At 33.9% G+C, this 26,228-nt stretch overlaps 1 protein-coding gene and 1 long non-coding RNA gene across 6 annotated transcripts in view; one reads left to right on the top strand and one right to left on the bottom strand.

Annotated features, from left to right (window-relative positions):
- The first annotated feature begins 125 nt into the window (after positions 1-125).
- On the top strand, positions 126-25,448 carry LOC126917732 (uncharacterized). 3 transcript variants are annotated; one of them, XR_007711050.1, is made up of 3 exons: positions 126-1,188; positions 1,257-2,158; positions 2,226-3,478. It is a non-coding gene; the product is annotated as an uncharacterized LOC126917732 (long non-coding RNA). The 3 variants fall into 3 exon arrangements; XR_007711051.1 differs by lacking the exon at positions 126-1,188 and adding an exon at positions 25,430-25,448 and having other exon boundaries at positions 1,468-2,158; positions 2,226-2,344; XR_007711049.1 differs by lacking the exon at positions 126-1,188 and having other exon boundaries at positions 1,468-2,158; positions 2,226-2,344; positions 3,387-3,478.
- Positions 4,961-26,228, bottom strand: part of LOC126917730 (helix-loop-helix protein 11) — a 160,146-nt gene continuing 138,878 nt past the window's right edge. For 2 of the 3 annotated variants that reach the window (XM_050724951.1, XM_050724950.1), the window contains exons 3-6: positions 24,726-24,876; positions 23,368-23,633; positions 22,780-23,234; positions 4,961-21,614 (exon numbers count right to left, since the gene is read on the bottom strand). In XM_050724951.1, coding sequence (XP_050580908.1) covers positions 21,290-21,614; positions 22,780-23,234; positions 23,368-23,633; positions 24,726-24,876 — 1,197 coding nt within the window. In that variant the 3' untranslated portion in view covers positions 4,961-21,289. The remainder of the gene's footprint in view (positions 21,615-22,779; positions 23,235-23,367; positions 23,634-24,725; positions 24,877-26,228) is intronic. The other variant, XR_007711047.1, reaches the window with a different exon arrangement.

Here is a 26,228-nt window from a genome sequence, read left to right as displayed (position 1 = left end):
ATTTTCGTTTTTTAAATATCTTTTGTCTTAAACTTTATATGGATCGAGTAACTCAGATATATGACACAGATGCCTCAAAACGTACTGTAGCTATAATGCTACGATACGTATTTACTACGCGGCTGGTTCGGGTTCAAATCCGGCAGAAGGTTTACTAATTCTCATTTATTTTTCTACTTTTTTTGTTTTCTTTCGTTTCTCTTTTTTACGAATCTTACCGTAAAAATATTATATATTACGTATTATATATATTTATAAATATTATATACTGTATTACATATTACATATTATATACCACATATTATACATTATTTTACATAAATTTCAAACTTGAAAATGCATTTATAACCTAACATATTATCCTAATCGCCTCATTCACAAGTGTAAATATATTATTAAATGATACAAAAATAGATAAAATGCAAACTTCTGCTGGATTCGAATCCGAATTAGCAACTTTCTAAGCAACTACCATAACGTTATTCTATTACTATTGGGTTGTCCGGAAAGTTCGTTCCGATTTACATTTCGATTCATTATACATTTATTGAATTATATAGATGGCATTTTGTTCCACAACCTTTCTCCATCTTTCACGTAACTCGAATATTCCATCCTTCCAGAACCTCTCAGGTTTTTCGGCGAAAAACTTCTCAATATGATCTTTCATGTCGACAAAATTCCTTAAAAATCGAAACGAACTTTCAATCAAAATCAAATAATTTACAATATGTAGTATTCTATCGAGACTTGAAGCTAAGACAAAGACGAATTAGGATTAAATATTATCAATAATTAAAGATTATAATCAAATCTAATCGAAGAATATAATCAACTATATATAAATCAATACTAATATAAATATATCAATAACTAAGGCTAAATACTATCGAAGACTTCTACAGACTATAGTAATACACACATATACTTATTATGTGTTAGTTGAATAGTATGTACGAGGATTCTACATATTTAGTAATTGCCATATACAGTTGTATAATATGTATTTATGCGCAGAGCATACATAATTCTATTGAGTACATTACTTGTCGCCTGTGGTTCAGGTCAATCATCAATAAAGGTTGGTATTCTTCCTATAATTGTCGCAATAACCAATGTCTGAAGTCGAACAGAATAGTTGTTCAGTTCGTGAAGTATTCTTTTGTCTTGTAGTTTTCGATTGTGATGGTAAGTTATAAGCATATTTTCTGACCTCTGATTCAGAACTTGCGCCTCTAAATGTAGGAATTTTTCAGTCGAGGTGTATCCAGTTTATTTTGTAATTTCGAAGTATTAAGGGTAGTTGGAACTAAACATTAAGCTTAACACTATCTTCGATGTCTCTTACTTTGATCCAGTGGTTTCTAATTATTTTCAGGATGAGAGAAGTCAATTCTTATCATATTAGCTTTGTCGTGTAGATCGCCTTTGTTAACATATTTTGTATCGACCTTTGCCCGTGACTTCATTTACGTTTGGACTCTGTGAGTTTGTCGGATATTTATTATATTTGTTTTCCTGTATTTGTTTTTTACCATCTGTAAACAAGGCCGCCATCTCAAGCATTATCTGATACTTTGTGCAGGTCAATTAGTACTGCCCGCAGCATTGATTTATATTGTTTGTCCAATAAATATCATATGTAAACTGTGTTGTGCTTGAATTAGTTACATAATGAGCTTATTGGTTTCAATTTACTTTGGTGGAATTATGGCTTAGAATACTCTGCTTATTTTCAGATAATAAACAAATAGCACGATCATCCGACAAGATGAGAGGTTTGCAGTTATCCAGGAAAGTATTTCATATTTAAACAGTTGTTGAATGATACTGTTTAGTGGTTTGTTAATGTTAACTATAGCTTCCATGTAGTGCCATTACAAATGCGATGTCCACAACTGTGACTCCCTCTTGTAAGTATTTAATCAAGTGATTTTCCCAATGAAATAGCCAACTTACATATTGGTACACCAACAGGATGAGAGAACTTATAGATACTCAGCATACTGACTCAACTGTTTCACATTTTTCGCAAGTGAATGTGGCTGATCTGTAACGTGCATATACATACTTACATCAACACACATACGTGTACACATATACGCGTACATACATTCGATGGATACGAAAGTACAATGGAGATGAAACTGTTAATGTGGTAAGTTCATAAGGCGTGAAATAAGAAACCTGGAGGGTCATTAACATAGGTATCTTTTCGTTCGAAGGGGCAAACAATTGCGAGAATTTGATGACGGAGATAATTTTATGGCGCACATTTCCGTAATTAAAAGGCTATTTCTGAGTCAACGCTTTTAATTTTCCATGTTTATGGTGTTCTTAATAGGTGAGTAATAATAGTCCCAATAGCATATTGACTCGTCAATCCTAATCGAAGTTCGTTCGGGTATCACTAGAACTTGTGCAGAACCTGTATATCCTTGGTAATATTACTCACACTTTTCTCGCCAAAGATCAGGGTAATAAACAATGTGTAACGCATGAGCATTCTGATCAGGCACTTTCGTTTTGAGACTTGCTAGACATTGAATCTAGCAATGTCAGTCTCGTGCGAGCTTTTTGGAGCTCCAAGCAGTCGTAGAGTAAGTTAGTCTCTCAGTAGTCAGAGAGAACAGTCTCGAATCGCTAACATCATGAAGCAGTTCCCGAAGAGCTTGATATTGTAGATTAATTTACTCAGTCGGTAACGTTAGACGAAGCAACGGATCCTCAAGATAAATTAAATGTATTAAGTTTAATGCAGAATATATTAATAATGAAGGTAGAGATGAAGAATTAGGTAAAGAAATATTAAGTTCAAATGTTAAGGGCAAAAGGGAAAGAAAACACGATAGTAGATAATACAGAGACAAACTTAACTGCGCATAGGAGAACAACATATTTAACAGTACATTCATGAATTTGAATTTTGATTTTGAATAATGTGCAGGCAAATTAATGAAAAACTATAACCTGGACAATAAAGTGAACTCTGTCAGGCGCTTTTAGATTGCCGTGTAGAAATGAGAACATATAAAAATTCTTTAGATTTTTGTCTGGTCGGTTTTGTGCGACCAATAAAATGTATGTCACATCATTTAAGAAAATTTCTCAGGATTTGTATCATACAGTATGCCGTTTAGATACAAATAAATTCCGTAATGTAGCAAAGTTTCTTTGCTCACTTACTATTTACCGATTCTATATCGTGGCAAGTATTATGTCGTATAAAATTAATCCGACAAATTCCAACAGGATATTCATCAAAATTTTATTTCAAGAACTTACCGAATATGTGCAAGTATCTGAACTTTAATCAAAGTGTGAAATACATTACGTTAAAGCATACATTTGAAGATTTGTTATCGCAATAAATCCGTTTGTTTCAGTTGTCTCGCAGATGATCTAAGGAAGCATTTGAATAAAATAGAATTTGTACAACAAAAATAAGTAATAAATATTTTTACCTTTTATTAATCCATATTGTTAGTATATTTATCGTACCACAAATCCGTACATTATTCAATGTCTTTCGGATATGTAATGTACATAGTATAGTCCTACAATCCTATATTGCAACAAGTACATAAAATATAATGCAATACAAAAAACAGAACAATGTACTATATAGGTAATATTCGGATAATCGTATAGCCATGCTTCTTGTGTTTGGTTGCTCTTCCTCCCCAATTTTCCGTGTTGTGGCTCCTTACTTATTCTTTCCAGAAAATTTTTTTCTCGTATATTCTAGCCTTTCGATGATTTATATACAACTTGTAGGAATGGATATTTGTAAATATCATTGAAATATGGATTTTAGGGGAAGAAGATTTGATATACGATGTATACGCATATATACATATACACGTATGTATATACATATATATGTATTTAAGGAAAGAATGTTAAACATTTTTTTGAAGATTTGTCGTATTCAGTCAACAGCTTTTCGCAGGATTTTCGCGTGCTCCTTCATATTCTGCTAATATAGAATAAATCATTGGGAGTAGGATAAGAAAGACAAGAGACGGGCTAACATTGTTTATTACTTTTTGTATTCAAGGTATCTCGAATGAATTATTACAAGCAATAATATAATCAAAGGTAATGAATAAAAAGCGATGAAACTAAACAATCAGACGTTACACCTCACTCGTTATTGGTCACAATTATCTCATTCTCGAATGATTGATTTTATTTCGCATTTTTACGGTTCTTCTCTCACGCTCTCTCTCTTTCTCTCTCTCTCTCTCTCTCTCTCCATTTAATAATTTGTACTTCTCTATTGGCGCAATCCCTTGCCTCTCTATAGTCTCTAAGAAACCGGTTGATTGCTTCACCAACGTCGACAGATTTGCGAGGTTTTACTATACGTTATCTTTACGACGATAATAATGTCGATGAAACGATGCGACTCGATTTCGTATTTATTACCAGTCTTCGGCATCTCTCAAAACGCGTATTCTATCGCACGAAAAATATAAAAAGAAAAAGGAAGAAAAAAAAGAAATAGGAAATATTAAATAAAACGAAAAATATAGTAAAAGATCATCGACAATGATTACTTACAAATAAAAGATACAAATTCTATTTCGTTGATCGAGAAAGGAAATTTCTCCTTTAGAATCTAAAGAGAAACTCCTTTAGAATCTAAAATGTAGTAGAAAATTAACGGAAGAAATCGGAGTGAAAAAGCATTCGAAAGTTTGAGGCGGCTATTTTCTTGTTGAGATCATTTTTTCTTGTCTCTTCGTAGTACGCGTGATTCCATTTCTATGCACGCGTGCATACGCATCTGAACAAGAACAGGGGGTGGTTAAGTCCGGAAAACTAAATTGAGTCACATCGTTACGAAGATCATTACGTTTAACGACGACAAATTAGTCGTCGTTTACATCAACGCGTTCGATTCAATAAAATCTGGTTGATTAACAGTAAAATGAACGTGTTTTAGTCGTAATAATTCTCTTTTTTTTTTTTTTTTTTTTTTTTTTTTTAGTCCATAATTACATACCGTCGTTCTAAATGGATGGTTATTCTGGGAATATACAAAGTACGTAGAAAAAGAAGGGAAAGTAAAACGTTTCCGTTTTTACCTATGAATTAAAATGCTCCACCTTTGTAAATATGTGAACGAATCTCGCGTAATAGCTAGAATTACGTACTGGCGGTTTTAAAGCGAGCCTTCTCGGGGAAGCGGCAAAATTCTATGCGTGGGCATAACCAGTGCAGTCATTTGAGGGAATTCCTGACGAAGGTTCACGAGGTTCGTACTTCTCACACTCTGCATATATCCTTCTTCCGATTTTTATTTCTTCATTCGAATAAAATTAATTTTTCAGAAGTCGTTCTTACAGTCTCGACTACCTACATATTTTTAAAACTTTTTTATTCAAATATAAGTTTAAAAGTTCGAAATGAAATTACGTTTTCATACATAACATTTTAAATCTTGCAACTTCATTAAAAAAAAAAAAAACGATCAGTGAACAGATTTTAAAGATTATCTGAATACCAAAATGGAAAAGAAAGTGTGAACAGTCGACAGTGTGAAAGTGTCGAGAGACAAAAGTCGAGCCTCGTATCTTCGCGTAAAAAATATTTCGGCAAAATACACACAGTAATTTCTTGAGCACGGCTTAAAACCGCCGGTAGAATCGATGGATACCGCCGGGTTAATATTCCTTTACTTTTAATCATAATGTATCGTTACAATGTTCGTATAACAATAAAGCAATATGCAAATAGTATGAAGACATTTTTTCTCAAAGTGTTTTCCGCTCGTGTGGCGCGTTCCGTGCATCGCGCGAGTCGAGTTTAACAATAAAACATTGCACTTTCATCTGTTTCATTCGTTATCTCATTATTTTCATTTCGATACCTCCTTTCTTCTTTTTTTTTCTATTTCTAATTCGTCTACGTCTCACAATTCACATTTTTCATTTCGTATTTACCGCGCAACGAAAACAGCGCGTAATTTGAAAAACAAGAATACAGGCAACCCTCGATTCTTCTTTTTCTCTTGTTCTCGTCTAATTTTTTTTATTGCTGATCGACATGGTGCAACGTTTCATCGCCGTTTATATAATAATACGTTATTTAATATAATAAATTATCTTTCATATAAGGGTATAATATATTATCCGATAAGATAATATATTATTCTCGAATAGTTATTTTCTTATGCGAGTTTGCAAGGGTTCGCGTGTCTTTTACACATGCCTTAAGTCAAGTCGTCTTCTTGTTTTTATCAACTATTTCTACCTTTCTAATTAATTCTTTTTCTTCTTTTTTTAAGTCTAGGTGCGTTTTAAACGTTTCAAACACCGCCTGGCGGCTCTTTGGAAACGACCGGTCTTCGAACCCGTTGCGTCTGCACGAAACATCCGCTCCGAGCTTTCTCCGACGTTTTTATTTTTTCTAGTCGTCGATATAGTAACCAAGTACATCTTAACCCTATCGGTCGACCTGAGCGAATTCGAAATCGCCAAATGTAAGTTAACTCTTCGAGGATCATTGTGACGCCGTCATCTCGCTTTCCAGCTTGCAAAACTTTGTTTCGCTACACGATTTATGAATCAGCCGATAACCTTTAATCGGTTGCCATCATGATTTGCACTCTTTTTTTATTCTCATTTGTTACTTTATCCAATTTAATTCTAATCTGTTAAATATTTATAAAATATCGTGTGTCAACACCTGAAGCCCGGAAGAGTTAAATAAAGTGGAAAAACGAGATACAAAGTCGGCCAGTTTTTCGCGATTCGCTAAAGTCGCTCCAGTGCAGTCGTATGTTTCATACCTTTTTTATTTTTTACGTTTTTTTTTTTTCATCCTTAATTATTACGACGCTTAGAATACACCATTCTATCTCTTTTCCTTTCTTTTTCACAATTCTTGCACGCAGACACAAATATACACGACTTTCTTTCGCCCCATCTCTCGCACATTTTTCATTTTCGTCTGTACGCACGCCTAGTTCTATCTAAGTTCGCGTCCTTTCTTCCTTTTCTTTAATCAAAGTTCAAAGAAGGAACGCCGTTTTTTAATAACCAGTCTCTGGTCTTCTAGAAAACCTTCGATTTTCTTTTCTTTTCCTTTCTTATTTTATTCATTTACGTCGAATTACAAGATTCGACGATCTTTCTTTCTTAATACTTTGATGACCGGAATAGATCTTCACGTTGGAAGTCATTAGAGCTCGTTTCAATAAAACAAATTATGCCAAGTAACGCGTGTTATCTTATCCCCTAAAGTGTCTACTAAAACGACTAACAATCGCGTGACGATAGATGAGCAGACTGTGGATATTTATGCGTTTGAATCTAAAAAATTCTTTAGAAATTTCATAAGTTCATCGCCTATTGTCAGAAAACTTGCGTCTCTGAATCTAATTTAACTTGACTATCTTAGCTAATTGTAACTGACAAAAGAAATAAAAAAAGTCAAGGGAAATATACTTTTATGCTTTTCTCTTATACTCATCTGTAGTATTTTGTGACTGAAACTAACTTTCATTTAGGTTTCGCTTCCTTCGATCATATTTATAAAAATGTTAATTTGCATAAACATTCGCAGTCTATAGACGAGAGTCCGTAGAAATAAATAAATAACGACTGTACGAAATAAATTAGAATTTCTTACGATTCGTGAATTTCGGTCAGCTTTCTTCTCTTTCGCTTAATTGGAAGAAATGCATCGATTAAAAATCTAGTAGACGTGTTTACATTAATTAGTTAAATTATATTTCAACAAAAAGGATCGCTTGACTTAGTTTAAGCAAGATCCTTTGAAAAGCAAAGAAAATATCCGTTTTTAACAATAGAACTACCGATTTATGTGTGTGTTTAAATACATTACAATCTAATATACATACATTTCAATTTCACAATAAAAGTAAATAGATATATCTACGAGATTATGTTTCTATCTCAATAAAAATGAGCGTTTCAATTCTTTAGAAATGGAAAAATTCACATTTAAGTGTTTAAAAGTGAGAAAACTAATTTACAAGTTGTTGGAAGTGAACAAATTTTGTAAACACGAGATTGTAAAGACAAAAGTACTAAAATCCGCGATCCTGACAAGTTTGATAGTTCTAGTGTTAAATCTACCATCCCCTGCTTGCTCGTTCGAGCATCGACTCGTTCTGCGAGTTTTCTATTAAAACTTTAAATTCTCTTTTTTTTCCTTTTCTCTAACTACGAGCAGCTTGGAATATACGCGCTCTCAACGTTTACGCTCTATGTCGTTAATTCGTTTCACCCAAGAAGTTTCTTTATTCTTCACATTTCCTGTCTGCCTTCTCATCCCCGATTTCTCTTTCGTTCCGACGAATTCATTCGAAAAACGTACGAACAAATCGCGTTAATCGCCCTCGATTACCACGAGTCGATTTTTGCAATAGACATCGAAATAGAAAATTCGTGAGAAAAAAATTGATTCTTCGTTTTCCTATAAAATCAACCGATTTCTCGGGATAAAACAACTTATTTCACCGATCTAATTAACGATCTCCGTTGAATCTTCGCTGTTTCACGCGTGCTTCGCTTGTTTTCGCTTTCTTCACATATTTTCTCAGCGAGCACAGTGAATTTATACGCGTTATTCATCAAACAATAAGATTCGATGGACAGAAGTACGCGAGGGAACGAAATCGAACATTTACAACAATCTCACGTTAGTCTACGCCTATATAAATAAAAGATAAATTAACGATCGGCTATCTAAAGGCGCGATCTCCTATAAGCGTCAGACGCGTACGTCTGACATACGCGACAGACGCATTTATACCGATACAATAAAGTAGTACGTTCGGCTTGTTTTAAAACTGTATTCCACTTTATTTATATGTAAAGAATCTTTTCTTTTTTTGCTAAACAACGATACACTAAATAACGAATGCATAAAGAAACAAATGCTTCACGTTCATATTGAGTTAAGCGATTTGCGTTTAGTGGAACCGAAGCACGCGGCGTCTCGTGCTTGCAGAAAATGTCCCATGTAGAGAGGGATGCAGTAACTGTGTCTAATCGAAAGCAGTGAACGTGTACGTCTGATGCTTATTGGAAATTCAACCTTGGTAAAGTAATCGGGTTACTTTACTTTATAGAGAGTTACATTGTTCTTTCCCGATTTCCCTCCATCCCTTCATTTCTCTTCCTCTTTTTTTTTTTAATTTTCATCTATTCATGAATTTTAATTTATGCGTAATTACATGTTTGAATTGACTCGGATCTGTTTGAATTTTCAATTGTTTCGTTGCCGCACGAGTTGTCTGGAAAACGCAACTCGACAATCTTTGCGATCTCTCGTGTCTATCGATTGATTGCACTTCATTGAGCTTGTCGTTAAAAAGTGCTTGAGGAAAAGAATCTCTTTGATTGATTGTTATCGATCGATAAGAACGTAGCATCTTTTTTTCAGTTCTATTGAGAATGAAACGAACAGGCTTTTAAAACGTTGACAAGCTTGCGTGGACGTGATTTTTGGCAATTAGAATTTTTAAGTGAAAAAAGAAACGATGTTGCTTAGTATATCTTGTATCTTCCCTCAAAGAGATTTGTTCGGAACTTGTTAAAATATATGTACAACGAAATTGGTGGATTTGATGTAACATTAGATTATCTTAAAAGTTTCTTTCGTTTTATACGGAAATAATAGGACAAAATGGACCATACATAATTCAATAAAATAATATAAAAGAAAAAAATGTTGTGCGTCTATTATTTCCTTATAAAACGAAAGAAACTTTCGGGACAACTTAATACATTGCCAGAAATACACGTGAACGTGACGTTCTTGTCGCATCGAGTGCGAGCTGCGATATTAGGCACTTAACATTGTCACCAGAGATACATTTGTTATGTGCAATTTAAAACTAGGGCGGTGAATCGTGTATGACTTTAAGAAACTCGTAGAAAAGATTATTTTAGACCCGCGTTAACCCGTGTTTTTACAATATTTTAATTAAACGTTTAATTAATATATTTTCGTACTATTTTCATATTTTCATTAAAGTAAAAAATTTGATATTTTTATTAATTTTCCTATAATAGAGAATAAAGAAAGACGCGTGTATAATTTCATTTAAAATGATTTTATAAAATAATTAATTAATTTCGTATTAGATATTAAATCTGTATTAGGAATTATTTGAAAAAGTAAATTTGATGCCATTTGTAAAAAATATTTTTCACTACACCGGGCTAACGCAGGGCCAAGTTAGTCATCATCATATATATATTTTTCATTCCTGTTTGTTAAGAATAAAAACCATTGGACAAATTTTAGAATATTTCCATATCGAATAAAAATTCGTCGTGTTTGCATGCGTAAGGTAGAACATTCACGTATATCCGTCTTACAAGCTATCAAAAACTCTGTAAAATGTACAAAAAGTTGGTCTTCCTCGGCAAATTACAGATAACAAGTTGAGATTCCATTTTAATTATCTTTTTCGGTTGATCTTCATGACTTTTATTCCCTTTCGGGATGAACAGAACGACAGTCTTTCTAGATATGCGCAGAGTCCGGTGTTTCTTGTAAAAATTCACTAGATCCATTCTCTCTATTCTTAAAACGACACGATTAATTATTATCAAATTACGGTTTATTATTCGTAACTGCTTATTCGTAACGGTCGTTGGCACTAAATGCCCTGTGTAAATTAGATAGCGGTTTATCGATCATCGAACGTGGTAATTAAATCTCCGAGCATACACGCACGCACACTTTTCACCTCTTTCCACATTTTTTTCGTTTTTCTTGTTTTTTCTTTTTTTTTTTTTCTTTTTGTTTTTAGTTTAGTAGAATTTACGAAAGAATTTATTTATTATCCCGCAGAAATCGACACTTTGTTAACCCACACATCGATAAGAATACTGTAAATTTAAAGTTATCGATCTTTTACACGAAACAAAGTCGTCTTCTTGATGCATTTTAACAATTACTGTCCGACAAATTTTAAATAAAAGTCACTATGTAAATGATGAATATTCGAATATGGGTAATAAACTTAAGGATGTATTAAGATTGAAGAAACATTTAAATGTTAATAATATTATTTCGTTATTTCACAATTCCATTTTTTATCTCGGATTTGGTTGACTCAATATCGCATTGTTTGACTGTTAGTACGTGAAATTCAATATCTTATTGAATGTTCTCATTAAAAAATTAAGAAGGAAGAAAGTTTAGAAAAGAATAGCGCTGTACCATTGCGAATTTATTTTTTCTCATTTTTTCCTTTTACGTGAACATTTGATAAAAGAAGAAACATATTTAACAGAAGTATCGAAAGAAATAAATAAAAATCAAGAACATTCTTTCTCGTGATCGATTACAAAATAAACCTTACGAATTCTAGAATAAAATTAAGAATTACAGCCTAGATTACAAAAAGGAAAGAAAAAAAAGATGGCAGAACGAACAGTATTCTCTCCGCTGTGCGATTTCCCGTTTAAACGTTCGTCCATCCAATGTTTCAATAGTTTAATCAACAAAATTATATCGATAAAAATCTTCCTATAGCTACAAGGAATCGCAGAATCTTCTCCAAAACAAGAGCCGATCGCAAACAAAACAAAACAAAAAAAAGAAAAAAAATAATAATCGTTAGAAACATCGTTTTCTCTCTAATATATTTATAATTTATAAATCGCAGCTTTTAAAAGTATAGTTCTATATAAATCTATGATAAATTAGAGTTCGTCGCTCGGAACAATGATTTATTTTTACAAGCTTCCCCGTGAAATTTCGACGATTAATAAGTTACGCACCACGATATCAAAGAAAAAAGAAATGCAAGAAAATTACAATCTCTATCGTGTCGATGAGTTTGAAATGAAAATATTGTATATAAAAGAAGGAAGAGAAAGTAAAGTTAGAGTTAAATGTGGGAATATTTTGAAAATGTTATTTAAGTGAATTTGCAAGTGAGAGTAAATGTGAATATTAATTATTGGAACGGTTTCACGCGTTCTCGGACACTCATTCATTGTTCTCTCCCTTTCCGTCGTACACAGTTTGTTTCTTCTCTTTATACGAATTGATTACAAAACGAGTACATTCGAATCAATGGCAGTCTGTTCTTGTTCGAAACATTGGAAACAAAAGTGGATTTCGCATTCTTCTTAATATCGTAGACCATTCAATTTTTGATGAACGAACTTTTCATTGCGAACTTTTTAATATTCCATAATGTGTCGCTTATGACATTAATTCATTTAGGAATTCATTTGTTCCAAATGAAAGCCAAATAATGAAATCGTCGATGCAACGCATATTTTATGCCTACCACTATTTTAATAACGATTATTGTTAGGTTATTTAGAATTGTTTGGTTTATCGAGCCAGTTCACTTTTGTTCTCAATATTTCATTTCATGTGTTTATATAGACGGAATTTACGGCGCGTTGCGACGTTCCTCATTTTCTTTTTCGGCTTTCTCTTGTTTCTTCCGTGATTCATATCTGTTTTCGTCTAATTTGTTTCATCTCTATTTTCGTTTCTTCAATTTGTTCTTTCTACGAGGGAATGCAGACGCACGAAGCAAACGTAGCGCTTGAACTTGAGGAACATTTTCTTCTTTCCTTTCATTGTTTTCTGTTTTGTTGTCCATTATATTTAAGATTATATAATCTTTCTTTCGTTTCGTTTCAACAATAAGTCGATGTTCGAGGGCCTGCCGAAAATTAAACGATGAAACCTCGATCACAATGGATTTCTTCTCGATTTTCTTCTGAGCGAATAAAACAGATTATCATATACGTATATTAGCTCCTAACGACTAGACATTCTTCAACGATCGAAACTTACGAAAAAAAAATAGCCGCCAATTTGTCAGATCGCTACATAATCGAGGTATCACCGCCATTTAAATCGAATTCTTCTATTCCATGTCCTTTTTCAATTTACATTCGTGAAATAATCGTAAAGAACAGAGAAAAAAAGACTAATACTGTTACAATGTTCCCTTCGCGACAGCTTGTAATTTTCCACCCATTCTTCTCGTTTCTATTTGAACGATTAATTGGACGGCGCTTCGAACTAATTAGGTACATGGTTTTCATCGATCTCAAAGTCAATAAAATTGTTCCATCAATTCTTCCCTCTGTTTTTTCTTTTCACGTCCCTGTCTTTATCAATTGTTCTGTTTTCAGTTCCAAACATTTCCATTAAACATCGAGTGAACGTGTTTCTTTGCCACTGATACGAAAAAATTTATTGATTTTTATTTAAACTAATTTATTTAGAAAAAAAATTATTTTTTAGAGACTCTAGATGTGTCCAACCTACTATAGTACTATGTGTTTAGGTCTAATTTAACGGAGGATCAAAATTAATTTTGATTTATCGGCCGATCAAATACACGAATATTGTCGAACGCTGTTCGAAAAACCGCATGTATATAATGTCTTATACAGTCTTTAATTTGAATCTTAACTCTATAAGAAGAGGAAAAAGAACTGTATTTTCCCTTGTTGTTTCGTTTTTTTTCGTTTGTCTTCGTAAAATTCAAGAAACGAACATTCTGACTTTCCTACAAATAAAAACACGTTAAACACGCGGAAAAGAAAAGAAAAGAAAAAGGAAACAACCAAACCGCCGTTTTTTCTCTCACCTTAAACGAATGTCATCTCGAAGAATTTATCTCTAAATTCTGTTATTCAGGTCTATTCTCAAAAAAAAAAAAAAAAAAAAAAAAACGAGAATTCCTTTGAACCTAACGCTTATTCATCTTGTTTATTCGCTGTTCCACTAAGTGTACTTCAATTCTCACGCACACTATTCTCTCCTATATTCCTACGCTCCTTTCTCAACAAATTCGCAATCTTTAACGCTATTCACATACATCTTTTTATTAACCTTACACACGCAATACGTTGTGGCCGTCATTTTAACATTCTAGGATTTATAATATGCACAGTGCTTCTTTCTTTTCCTCGATTTTGGGCCTGTGGCGACCGAAAGTGTGATAGAAAAATAATTACGATGCTCGATCGATTTATCAGAGGCACTCCGTTCTCTCGAACTATTTTCAGTCTCATTGTCAACGTCATTTACTTATTCGAGAGATGAGAACACTCAAGAGCACACGAATCGATTTAATATCCCTCGTCCTCGTTTAAAACTTCGATAGAATCTTGAATTTCTTTTAAATGAGACATTTGAAATCAAAGTGACAGACAAAAGTTACGTTAAGATCAAATAGATTAATCATACATATCAGCTGAATAGTATATTTTTTATCAATTAAAATTCTAATATATATTAGTTACGACGAAGAATATAAAAAGAAACGTTTGCTTTCTTTATTCCCAGGAGACAGTTAATCGTCCATTTTGTATTCGCAGTGGACGATCAAGGAACAGCTTTCAGTCGCCATTTGCCGCAAAAAAAGTACAAATCGAAATTAGCCTTAACATTAAACTTCCTCTAATTAATTCATAATCGCTCGCACAGCCACGCTCGCCTAAATGTTAAAAGGATTCTTCTTCTTCTTTGTCGCTTCTTTTCCTTTTTTTCCACTACTTCTTCTTTTTTTCTCTTATTTTATTCTTCATCTTCGTTTCTCTTGCTCTTTCTTCCTGTATTTTTCTTTTCTTTATAATAGTAATTAAACTATTATGATGACTCTTCGCATTTTACCTCTAATTTTTTCTTATTAAGATTCTTTTAACTAAGTAATGTTAAAGTATAATGAAGATATAGCAACCATTGTTTCGTGAATTTATATGTATAATTTATATTATTTATTTTCTTCTTTTTTACCGGGGGAATTATCGAATTCTAAAGTGGCGTTTTAAATGCTTCTATATTCTCTTCTCTGTCTTCCTGTCTATGTGTGTATATCGTTTTAAATCGTTTCTTCGTTTGAGTGAAGAAATGCAGCAATGTATAAAAACAGGTTCAATGAAACGCCATTCGAAAGTCCGTCATTTCTTCTATATTTTTCTGCATTCTTTATTTGTTCTTGCGTTGTTATATAGTTTATCTTCTTTGTTAGATCTTCAATTTGTATGCGATGTAAATGGTAGATTAAAAAACATTTATGGTAAAAATTGGAGGAATTTCCTTTGTTTCCGAGTATTTGTTTCATCAATTATTAAAAGCTGTAAATCGATAACACATTTAAACGTAACTATTCGAGGACGTTGACGTGTATTCCAAAAAGGAAAAATAAAAAATAAATTAATCGCTGTTGATAGTAACAAAGTTAAAAATTTTTTCTCTAATATTTTTGCGGATTTGCAAAGTTTAATTGGATCAGAAATTCCTATTGCTACGTGTACATTGTATATCGAAATTTAAATGGACGAAAGAGTACTATTTTCATAATACATAGGCTTGATAATTATAAGTAATTCATTTCAAACATAGAAGTATAACTAAATATTGGAATCGTTAATGTTTTATTTTATAATTATTTAATAGCATAGAATGGATATAATAATCGAAATCTGATTTTCCTCAAAGCGCTTTTTGTCAAACACTGGACAAAATACACGTCAACGCGTTTTTCTACCGCGAACCAACTTTACGAGAAATATATTACAGGGAAGAAACGCATGATAGACCCACCCATACACCAACTCATCAAGTTATAGTCTGTATATACAGTAATGAATAAAAATATTGGCACAGATCAGATTTTAATAATTCTGTGCAAACCTGCAAAACGTACGATTGCTTATTCAATTTTGTTTGTAATATATTTTCATCGCTATTGTTAAGAAACTGTATTGAAATTACCTCGCAAATAATGAAAAATATATAACCATCTGTTTTTACTCTGATTTTTTTATATATGTATATAGTATACACACATATAGTATTTATTATTGTAAAAACATATCTTTTATCTTCATAAAACAATAAATTACTGTATTTGTGTCTTCCAATAATATTGCATTCTTGCAACTTTATTTCGTTGCTTTGTCCTTAATGGGTACAATTAATATGGCAAAATTAAATGTCATAACTTTGCAACTTTTGCTCCTTATATTTTACAAAAAAATAAACAAAGAACCATGTCTTTTACAAACCCACATAAAAGTTTACAAAATAAGCTGATCTATGCCAATACTTTTGTTTATCATCCGACCGCGGATTTCTATGCATTTATGCAAAAGATAAAAATGGACAGAATGCATATAATATATGCAAAAATATATATAAAATACATATCAATAATTCAATACATAAAACAAATCTCTACCAATAAAGTTCATTGATCAAGTGAATTCTATTTCTTTAGTTGTGTTTATAAAACCATAGATTCCCATAAAAGTCCGCAGTCTGCTCATCACCGTACTCTTCACCGTGGCTCTTATCATTCCTAAGAACTTCGTTTCGTCATAAACGAAATATAATTAAATCAGGCCTGCATTTGTTCGCCAAAGATATAACAAGTACATTCTCTCTCAAATTCTTAGATTTTTAATAACATTCGAACAAGTATGGCTCGAGAGAAAACGAGATTTGATCGAGTTGCACGAAGCCTTAGGAAGGTTAAGGCTTTTTCCCCTAAATGCTCGCAAAGTAAGCTGTGTAAATGCGTATGCATAGCGTATGTAGTTTTCTCGCGTGTACTCTAGATTCGTCACTGCTTCTTTCTTACATTTAGACGCAATGTATGCGCGCAACATTCTCGTATACATTGTACAAGCTTTTCCATAATCTATGGAAGCGCTCAAATATTTAAATTACAAGTGTTCCTTGCTACAAGATACAATATCCTTTCAATAATTATCATTTCGAAGAAGTTCTCGCAAACCTTAATTTCACAAAAATTAGTGGCTGTCTTTTCCAAATAATTCGCTTGAAAACTATTACTTCGAAGAGACATCATTAAGTGAGTGTTCATAGAGAAGAAAATATTCTAATAAATGAAAGTGTGAAGTATCGTTTAAATAACACTGATTTATTAAAACTTAAAAAAATATTATTGACACGATAAACGCTGACAATTTAATTTCCTTGCAGATCTGTAATATTCATGTTCATATTTTATTCGCGACTTGATTAAATTATCAAAACGCACGTTATCGAGTAGCAAGAAACACGAGAAAACGAAAAGTGTCGCGTACGCGTGATCACGCATTCAGAGCCGAAAGAGGGGAGATCGATCGCGCGCATACACGCCATTACAATCGTATAAAATCACTCTCGAAAAAACGATTGACGAAATTTACCGAAGAAATCGTCGAATTATCTTTTTCCACGTCAGAGAAAAAAGAAAAATTAGGAAAGGAAAGAAAAGATGAAAATGATCGAAGAAAACTCGTATCTCGACTTCTTAGGCCCTCGTGCGTCCTCGCGCGAACATCGACCGCGAGATTTTTGTACATTATCCTTGAACAAGGTTTATCTTAATTCCTCGAAGGTACGATATATCAAAGTTCCATTAGTTACACTTTCATCGTGGAATTTTAAAGGTTAACCCTATCTTTATATAAATGGTCTCTCCGTACCTGTCGCGACACGAAATGTTTTCGTGGCGAACGAAGTGTGAAAAACGTGGAAATAGCGGCGTTGAAAATCGTAGAAAAACGATGAACGCGTGATAGAAAAAGTTGTCGCGTCAGGTACGAGAAACTGAAACTCTCTTCCATTTTCTTTCTTCTTCTCTCTTTCGTTATGCTTCTTCTCCATTGCAAGCTTTTTAACGTCGGCCTTAGATAATCACGTGTATAACCTACGTAACATCGCTATAATAGTATATACACACAGTACAATTACGGATTAGCGTTCACATTTATCATACCGATAGACAATATTAATAACATGGTTGTATCTTCATTGTGTACTCGCTGCTAACAATTCCTACGTACTCTCTAGCTGCTAAACGTTAACTAAAGTTCTTAATCTTTACGCCAGTGTTTCATCCTCGTTTATCTCATAATTCTTTCTGCGTCTGCCTTTTGCTTATGTACTTATAAACACAAGTGTATGTATATCTAACAATGAAATCCCTCTCGATGATAGGCATACTACATATTCGCTCAAAACTCAATACATACACACTCTCCCGTATCTTCATCGCATGGAAAACTAAACCGTGTGTCGGTATATCGAATGGCGATCGAAAGGATCCACTGTTTCGATCTGGAAAGAAAAGAGACAAAGAAAAAAAATAACTAGACGCATGCGTTATGTCGGTAATTCAGTCCGTGTTTATTTTTCTAGGGTTAAGAAAAAAAAGATGCAACGTAAAACGAGAGAGAAAGAGAGAGAGAGAGAGAGAGAGAGAGAGACGCGTTTAACTCAAACGAATGTATGTGTGTCTGTTTATATAGTAGAACTTCATTTATTGAAACGAAATTTTGTTAACTGATTATTTGGTCCCTCTTGCACAATGAAATTAGTATTATTAGTGACATTTTACTAATCATAAGTTACAAATTATCAGTATTAATAAGTTCTTTTGATAATAAAATAAATGAACTTTTACAAATCACAAGTCATTTGCTTATCCTATTTAACATGTGCCTATAAAAGAGAAGTCTAACACATAAAATTCATAATTTGTCAATTTATTAATTTTATTAATATTTATGATAAATTATTGTGCAAGAGAATCCTGAATATGAACTTTTATTAAGCGCCTCATAAGCCAAATTGATCAGCACCACTTTTTGTCAATTTCTCAGTTTCATTGCGTGACTACATGATTAATATTCAATTCTCAATAAACAAATGACTTACTTTCACAAGATCATTTATTGCAAAGAGATAACAAAAATAATGATAAATTCTAAAGTAAGATTAAGAAATAGTGTCTGCAACATCGTCACTCTTCTCTACTTTTCAATTTATACAGATGATCAATATGGCTTTGTCATAGGGTCATGTATAGTATAGGCTCTTGTTATATATGCACATTATTTCCTCCATGAATAACTTCAGCTTTCAGATAAACAAAGTTCTACGATATTTGATTGATCGGTATTTAAATCGCGTTCGATCCAATCGAGTAGATCGTTCTTCCCTTCAAAAGGCACGAAGAAATCATGGCTCACTTCTCTCAAGTTTCTTAACCTAAAAACATCGTGCTTCGTTCGACGTACAAAAATTGTTGGGGGAAAAGTGTTGTTGCGAGGATCACCGAAGCATTGTTGTTGATGGTGATTGCTCCCAGTGTTTCAGCCTTCTGCGTTTCAATATATATATATATATATATATACATACATGTATATATTTTTTTGTTATTTTTTTATTATATGTTTTTTTGGTTTTTCGAATTTTCGTCTCGCGATTGAGGTTAGGAGAACAAGTGAATATTAAAAAAGTGTACACACGGTAGAAAAAGTCTGCCTCGCGAGCTCGAGTGTCGTAATATGCATGCCAGACACGATTTACGAGAAGGGAGTGAATGATCATCGTTTCAGCGGCTGATCGCCGCCATTTTGGATCGAACGCCAAGTCTACCAATTTTCTGTTTTTCGTCGCTGGCACTACTACTATCTACGAAGGAACAAAAAGTCTGGTTACTCGATATTTGGCACAGATTAAACGGAATTTCTTGCTCGCGTGTGCTCTCTCGTGCGACGAGATCACTCTTCGACTGGATAACTATGTTTTTCGCTCTGCCGTTTTTTTTTCGTTTTCTCTTCCTAAATTGGTTCATGGAAACAATCGGTATTTTTCTTTTTATGGCTCTTTCGCTTAGGTGCATCTTAATGTGTGTCAAATATTAAGCATGCGGCGTGTATGTGTAATATACATATACGTATATTACATATATATATATATATATATATATATATATATATATATATATATATACATATACACATATATACGTGTAGTATGCGTACAATGTGTGTGATCGATCCTGTTGATCGAACTATCACTCGAATAATATGGTACTAAGTCCATATGAACATCGTAAAAAACAGAAACATAAAGAGAAAAACAAGAAACAGAGAAAAGAAAAGAAAAAAGAATGTACGGCGTCGTCGAGAGTGTATCCGCTTCCTATAAGTATCTTTTATATGTATATATATAGAATGCTCCTTTTTTTTCCTTTTTTCTTTGAATTCTCGTAACAATGTAAAAAAGAAAACGCAAATGTGTGTATGTTGTGTGTGTGTATATATCCATTATATATATCTATATACATATATACGTATACACACATACATATACATATACATATATGTATATACACATTTCGCGGAAGGGGATCGTACTCGTTACATTGTCTCATGTATATACGTATATATCGTGTGTACATATGTATATATCGGTACGACATACAGCATACGCAGCCTTACGACCTAGGAATAATTATTATTGTGGTAGCATGTCGCCTTAAGTCTATGGAAAAAAAACAAGAAAAAAGAAAATGAAAAATCCTGTCTCGTTAACACACGAGGAGAGAAACGCCCGCTTCGCTGTCTCGATTTGCGAAGTGATGTAGGGGATGAATGTTGGGAAAAGACTAACGATTCAACCCCATTACGGGTGTTATTGGGGATGACAGCAGGACAGGGAAGAATCTTTCTTGGGAATGAGGGAAACGTTTGGGTTCACCATCGTGTTCTTATTGCAAAGAAAGAAAATAAAAAAAATAAAACGGAAATGGAACACGATGAAGAACCTAACTAAGAGGAAAATATATCGGTGGTATTTACAAGAACTAGCGAGAGGATGATTGGAGTGGGCGATGAAAAGTAAGGTTAGGACGAGGGAAACATTTCGACGACTCGGTGGCGAGGATCCTTTCGTCGAGCTTCGACTTTTTGGCCCCACCCTCGTTTCGAGATTTTCATAACCTCAAACTCCACCGATAGAAAGTATGTGGTTAGATAGCTTTCTCGTTTGATCTGTCGATACTTATTAACCAATAAACGATCATCTAATCCCTCGAACGTAAACAGCAACAGGTTTGAATCTCGATGGACTCTGGGGACAGATCTATGCTCGAAACGACGGCGGACGACAGGCAGTAGGAACATACGAAAACGCCGACAGAGCAACACCGATACAATGGTCGGTCGGCGGTTACAACAGCGAACGCAAGGAGGCGTCCCGAGCGTCTTCGAGGAAACGGAGCCTCCGACTCGAGCGTCGACTGTGTCGCAGAAACATCCTTCTTTCTTCTTCTTTATTCTCTCGGTTGGATACTTAACGTACGTGTTTCTGTGTACACCCTTTTCGAAGGATGCGTCTCTTGATGTCTCGATGCGTCGCGGGTTTTCGACCGTCCATTAATCTCGAGCGGAGGCGAGTTCGCCATGGCGAACGCGCGCGTTCAGTTTGCTGATCGCGACGCGCCTTTTGATCACGAATGCTTCACTACGATCACGCCCGGTCGCTGCTGGGCCTGTTGCTGTCTGTGGAACTGGAGGAACTCGGCCTGTAGTAGCCGCTGCTTCGCCGTCGGCGACGCACTTGGCGTAGTAGATGATTTGCTCGACGTGTTCACCGTTTGTTTGTTGGTCAACGCCAGCGGCATGTCCTGCGCTGGTTCGTCGCTGAAGAGATGGTCCCCCTCCAGGTGACGTATCGCCTCCACGATCGTTTCCAGATTCTGTCTGGAGGTGTTCGCTAAATAAAGCCTCGCCTGAGGGGAACTGTCGTCTAGGGAGTTCGAAGGCGACGGCAACCTGGAATTAGAATGATTTTTCTTTTATACGTGCTATCATGTAGTTTTACAAACCGCATATTTATGCAATTTCCTATGTTAATGTATGTATATGAACAAATTGAACTTTGTTCCAGTCACTAAATATTATGTGCATTCTGTACATTTTGACAATTAAATTTCTCATAAATGTATAAATACCTGCAGCATGATAATAATGAATTTCATCGAGCATAATAAATTTGTGTTAGTAAAATGTATCAGAAAATTCGAAAATAATATTGAAAATTTGATAATTCTGCATGAAAATTATTTAATAAATTATGAAAGCTGTTTACAGTTTTGAAGTCTTGTTATCAGTCAAATGCACGACGTTCATAACAAGAATCATAAAATATTAATAAGATGAAGACATGTGTTACTATTTACCTTGACATTTACCCTACATATTAAATGCAGGCTATATAAATGTATCACGTAAAGTTCATCATAAAATTGAAACACATATCTTGTAAGCAAAACGATATTTTTGTTGACACATTTGTGTTGACACATTTTGATATTTGTGTTGACACATTTTGTTGATATAAATTTTGTTGACACATTGCCTTTTCTAGAAATGTTCTTAATATTATATAAGACGTGATATATTATACGAAATTAATATTAAAAATTGACTCCACCTATAGAATAATCAATTTATTAAACCGTTCTGTTTGGCATTATTTTTATACCTTTTTATAAAATTTGTTATATCTATAATCTATATACAGTAAATTTAATACATATAAAATTCAATGCATGTATAAAATGTTATATTTTTATTTATTTCAAATTATTATTTTATAATTAATATTTATTCATACATTACAATACAATATTATTAATTATTTATAAGTTTTCTAATACCTATAAAGGAGGTTGCATATAAACAGAAGCTGGGAACGAGTTGCACTATAAATATGTTACAGACCTTTATGTTTATATTTTTTATATTATTATATATAACAAAGATATAAAAATACACAGAACCCATATAATATACAGAAATATACAGTTCTGTTCCTTTAATTATTCTCCTAAAAATACAAATTTGCATCCACTCATAACGTAACCAGCAACATTAATATATTAATACGTATAATAATATTAACAGAAAATAACAACCAGGAAACCAGAACACTCACCTTTCAACTTCTACTTTCGGTTCCGCTTTCATAGCAGCCTCGAGGACGCTTGGTAGTCGTTGCGGCTCCGCGGTTGGTGAGAAAGGCCTGCTGGGGCTGGTGGTGATATATTGAGGTGACGCGTTTTTAAACTCCCCCGTAGTCGTGGCGTACGTGACGCGACTCGACGAGGAAAAAGAGTCACCGGTAGTCTGTTCGTCAATTGCGGAGAACACCTGGTTCTGACCAAACGTTACGATCTTCGGCGAACCTGGTCCAGTCTCTTCCTCCTTGATCTCTTCTGGTACCATATCGGCGGGTTGTGGAGACAGGGGTGGTGAACTTGGATCCGGACTAGACGTGTCCACGGTCTGCGTCGTGCCAACCGGTGCCAAGGACACCACGGAAACTACCTGCAGTGCCGCTACCGCTTCCTCTGTCTCTTGAGCGATCACGTTGTCCGTATGTTCAATCACCTGAAGAACAGGAATTGAGAATTTCACCCTCTTCATATTCTACACATTGTTCTCACAAATTAAGAGAAATTTCTATGTACTATATTATTTATTATCAATGCAATAAAAAGAAGAACATTATTTAATAATTTACCTCGTGAGGCTGATAAGTGATCAATTGATTATCCCTGAATCTTTCCGGGTATAGTTGACTCTGTATAGCTCTCATCTGCTTCTCTAGATGCAACCTCGCGTGACGTTCCCTTTCCAACTGTCGTCTGAGTTCTACCACCTCACTGTTGACCACAGAATGTCCCTCTGTGGTCACCGTTATTACCGACAATGGTTCTGGGGACATGCTGCCCAATCCTTCGTCACCGCTTTCACTAACGTGCATTGGTAGACTAACCACGACACCTCCTAAAACAAACAAATTCCATCGTTAATTCATTACTTAATCACATATAGCAAAAGCAGATCAAGTTCTACACTATTTAACGTTTCTACATGTATTTCATATCGTCGATTTGCTCGAAGAGAATAGAATTCACAAAACTAACTTCTGAAAGTAAACTATTTTCTAGGATAGAATGTGTTAATATTTTATATATGATATATTCGAGACTTCTAAATTAATAATAATAAATATAATAAAATAAATATATAATATATAGTAAATAAATTCATTCTTAATAAGGATATTACTTGCACTGGAATTATAAGACAAAACTAAAAAATGAGGAATTAATTAATAACGCGCTGAGAATTTTTAAATTGTGTGCGTATGTTTTTTTTTCTTTTTATTTTTAATAAAATTTCCTTCGTCATATCTCTTTTCAATAGTCATGAAATGGAAGTTTGTATAAAGGTTATGAGTTTATAAACTTATCATAAATATAAGAATGACGATCACAAAATCAACGCTTATTATATTCAAATAATTTATTAGTCGGTGGAAATCAATGATTTCGTAGACAAAGAGGAAGCATCCTTATTTTTATCTGATGCGTAAGATTGAAAATTTAATCGCGCCGCGTCGTGAGAGTCAAAGAAAAGTAAACGAAGTTTCGATCCTATCGATCGGATTGCGACTTCTTCCCTCTTGTGAACAGAATAAAATATCCGGCAGAGCCTGCAGGAATGTAATTACTCGCACGAAAATGACGAACGACTCCTATATTAATCTCCACACCACTTTCGACCGACAAATTAAAAAATTCCTCGACGAATCTTCCCGATGAGTCAGTATCATAAAGCAAGTTATTCTGATGACGCGGGTAAATTAGTGATCGTCCGTTCGCAGATTGCGCTCTTCCTCCAAGAGTGATAGATTAGTTTTATGGTCGTAGTAAAATCATACAAATATTTGATTCGCAATTTTGTATAAGACGTATGTGTTCAAGACGTATTGTATAGTTTCAACTTAAGATACATACTATTTAGTTAATGACACATTATAATCGTTATAAATAAAATTGTCAATTTCCTTTAGATCAAAGTGAGCACACTCACCTTGATTGTCCGGTTTGCGTTTCTTGATCGGAACATCGCCACCCTCGTGTTGATTCACCAGTCGCTTTAATTGACAGTTCTGTGACAGCAGTTGGGTTTTCTCTTGCTCCAGCTGGTATATGTATTCGGCAGTCTGCTGAAGTATCGCAGCCTGAAATAAGAATGCCATGTTATTGAAATAAATACTTATTTGGTGTATTTAGTGCGTTAATAATTTGTATTCTATAATCTATGCGATAAATATCATCGATGATCATTATCGTGTAAGATACAAGATACAAAGTATAAATTAAAATGAAGTGTTGCGAGTGCGGCCCAACGATGTATCGAAGATTTAAAAAGTGATCTTCAAAGCGCGCGTTGCTACTATTTTTATCTTTATACACGTTTTACCTAAATCAATATCTATTCCACCCATTCTAAGTCAATACTCGTTAAATAATTTTTACATCGTATTTGTCAGATATCGTGGTGTTCGAATATTGTCGATATAAAAATTGTTTCGATATAAAAATATATATTTTTAAAATAAACTGACGCTAGAACGAACGAACTTCTACTAAAGCCATCCTGGCATATCTTGCTATACTTTCAATCAATAAAAACCTTCGAAACGAACTAAACTAAAATTCATAAAATACCAATACAAGAAACAGCGGAACTAGGCCGAGTTTAAAAAGAATAAAGGTTCATTCAACACGCAGGTGTTCCCAAAGAATTATTCGCAATCTGCGTCTGAATACAAAATAAATAGGCAAGAGGAGGGAGCGTAAGATGCTTCCTGTTTATATGGCTGAAGCTTAAAGGGTTTTATCAAGGGGAAGAAAGGACCACCATGAGTCTGTGGTCGAGTCGATAACATCCGGAACAGCGACGTACGCGTGTCGTACGCACGTAGTACGTAGTAAAACGGGAATGGTGGTAGTAGCAGCGAAAACAAAAGGGCCAATTGATACAGGAGTAGAAGGTAACGGGCTGTACGTTTTGCACCTGCCGACAGGTGGCCAACGAACAGATGCCCGTGTGTGTCGTGAAGCCATCTTCAGCTGTTTCTCTCTTGAAACTCGTTCCACTCGAAACTCCAAGTAATATACATTTAAAAAACGTCTTCACTGTGATTATGCATATGATGCAAAGGACATTTAACTGGTTAATCGAAGAACTGGTTTCATGAATAATTTTTTCCTGCAACCGTTGGATTACTTTTTCTTTTCATTTATGCTCTAGATTTGTTCGTTTTGGATCGGATTAATTTGTAGGTTCAGACGCATTTCTCGATGCGATAAAAGCAAGATCAGGATTCACGTTAAAAAATGTTTTGTAGAATTATTGTATTATAAATTGCGCTCTTTTCACTGGTCTTGCTTTATGGTTATTTTGCTATGAATCTATAATTCCTATTCTCTAATTTTTATTTTAATCGTAATATAGGATTTCAACTATTTTTATTTTTGTTCCTTATTATTTTAAAAATAATTGTTCAAATGATTTATCTATCTATTT

Source organism: Bombus affinis, chromosome 6 (genome assembly GCF_024516045.1).
Source record: "Bombus affinis isolate iyBomAffi1 chromosome 6, iyBomAffi1.2, whole genome shotgun sequence".
In the NCBI taxonomy this organism is placed as follows: domain Eukaryota; kingdom Metazoa; phylum Arthropoda; class Insecta; order Hymenoptera; family Apidae; genus Bombus; species Bombus affinis.
This window is presented reverse-complemented; position numbering and strand designations above follow the sequence as displayed.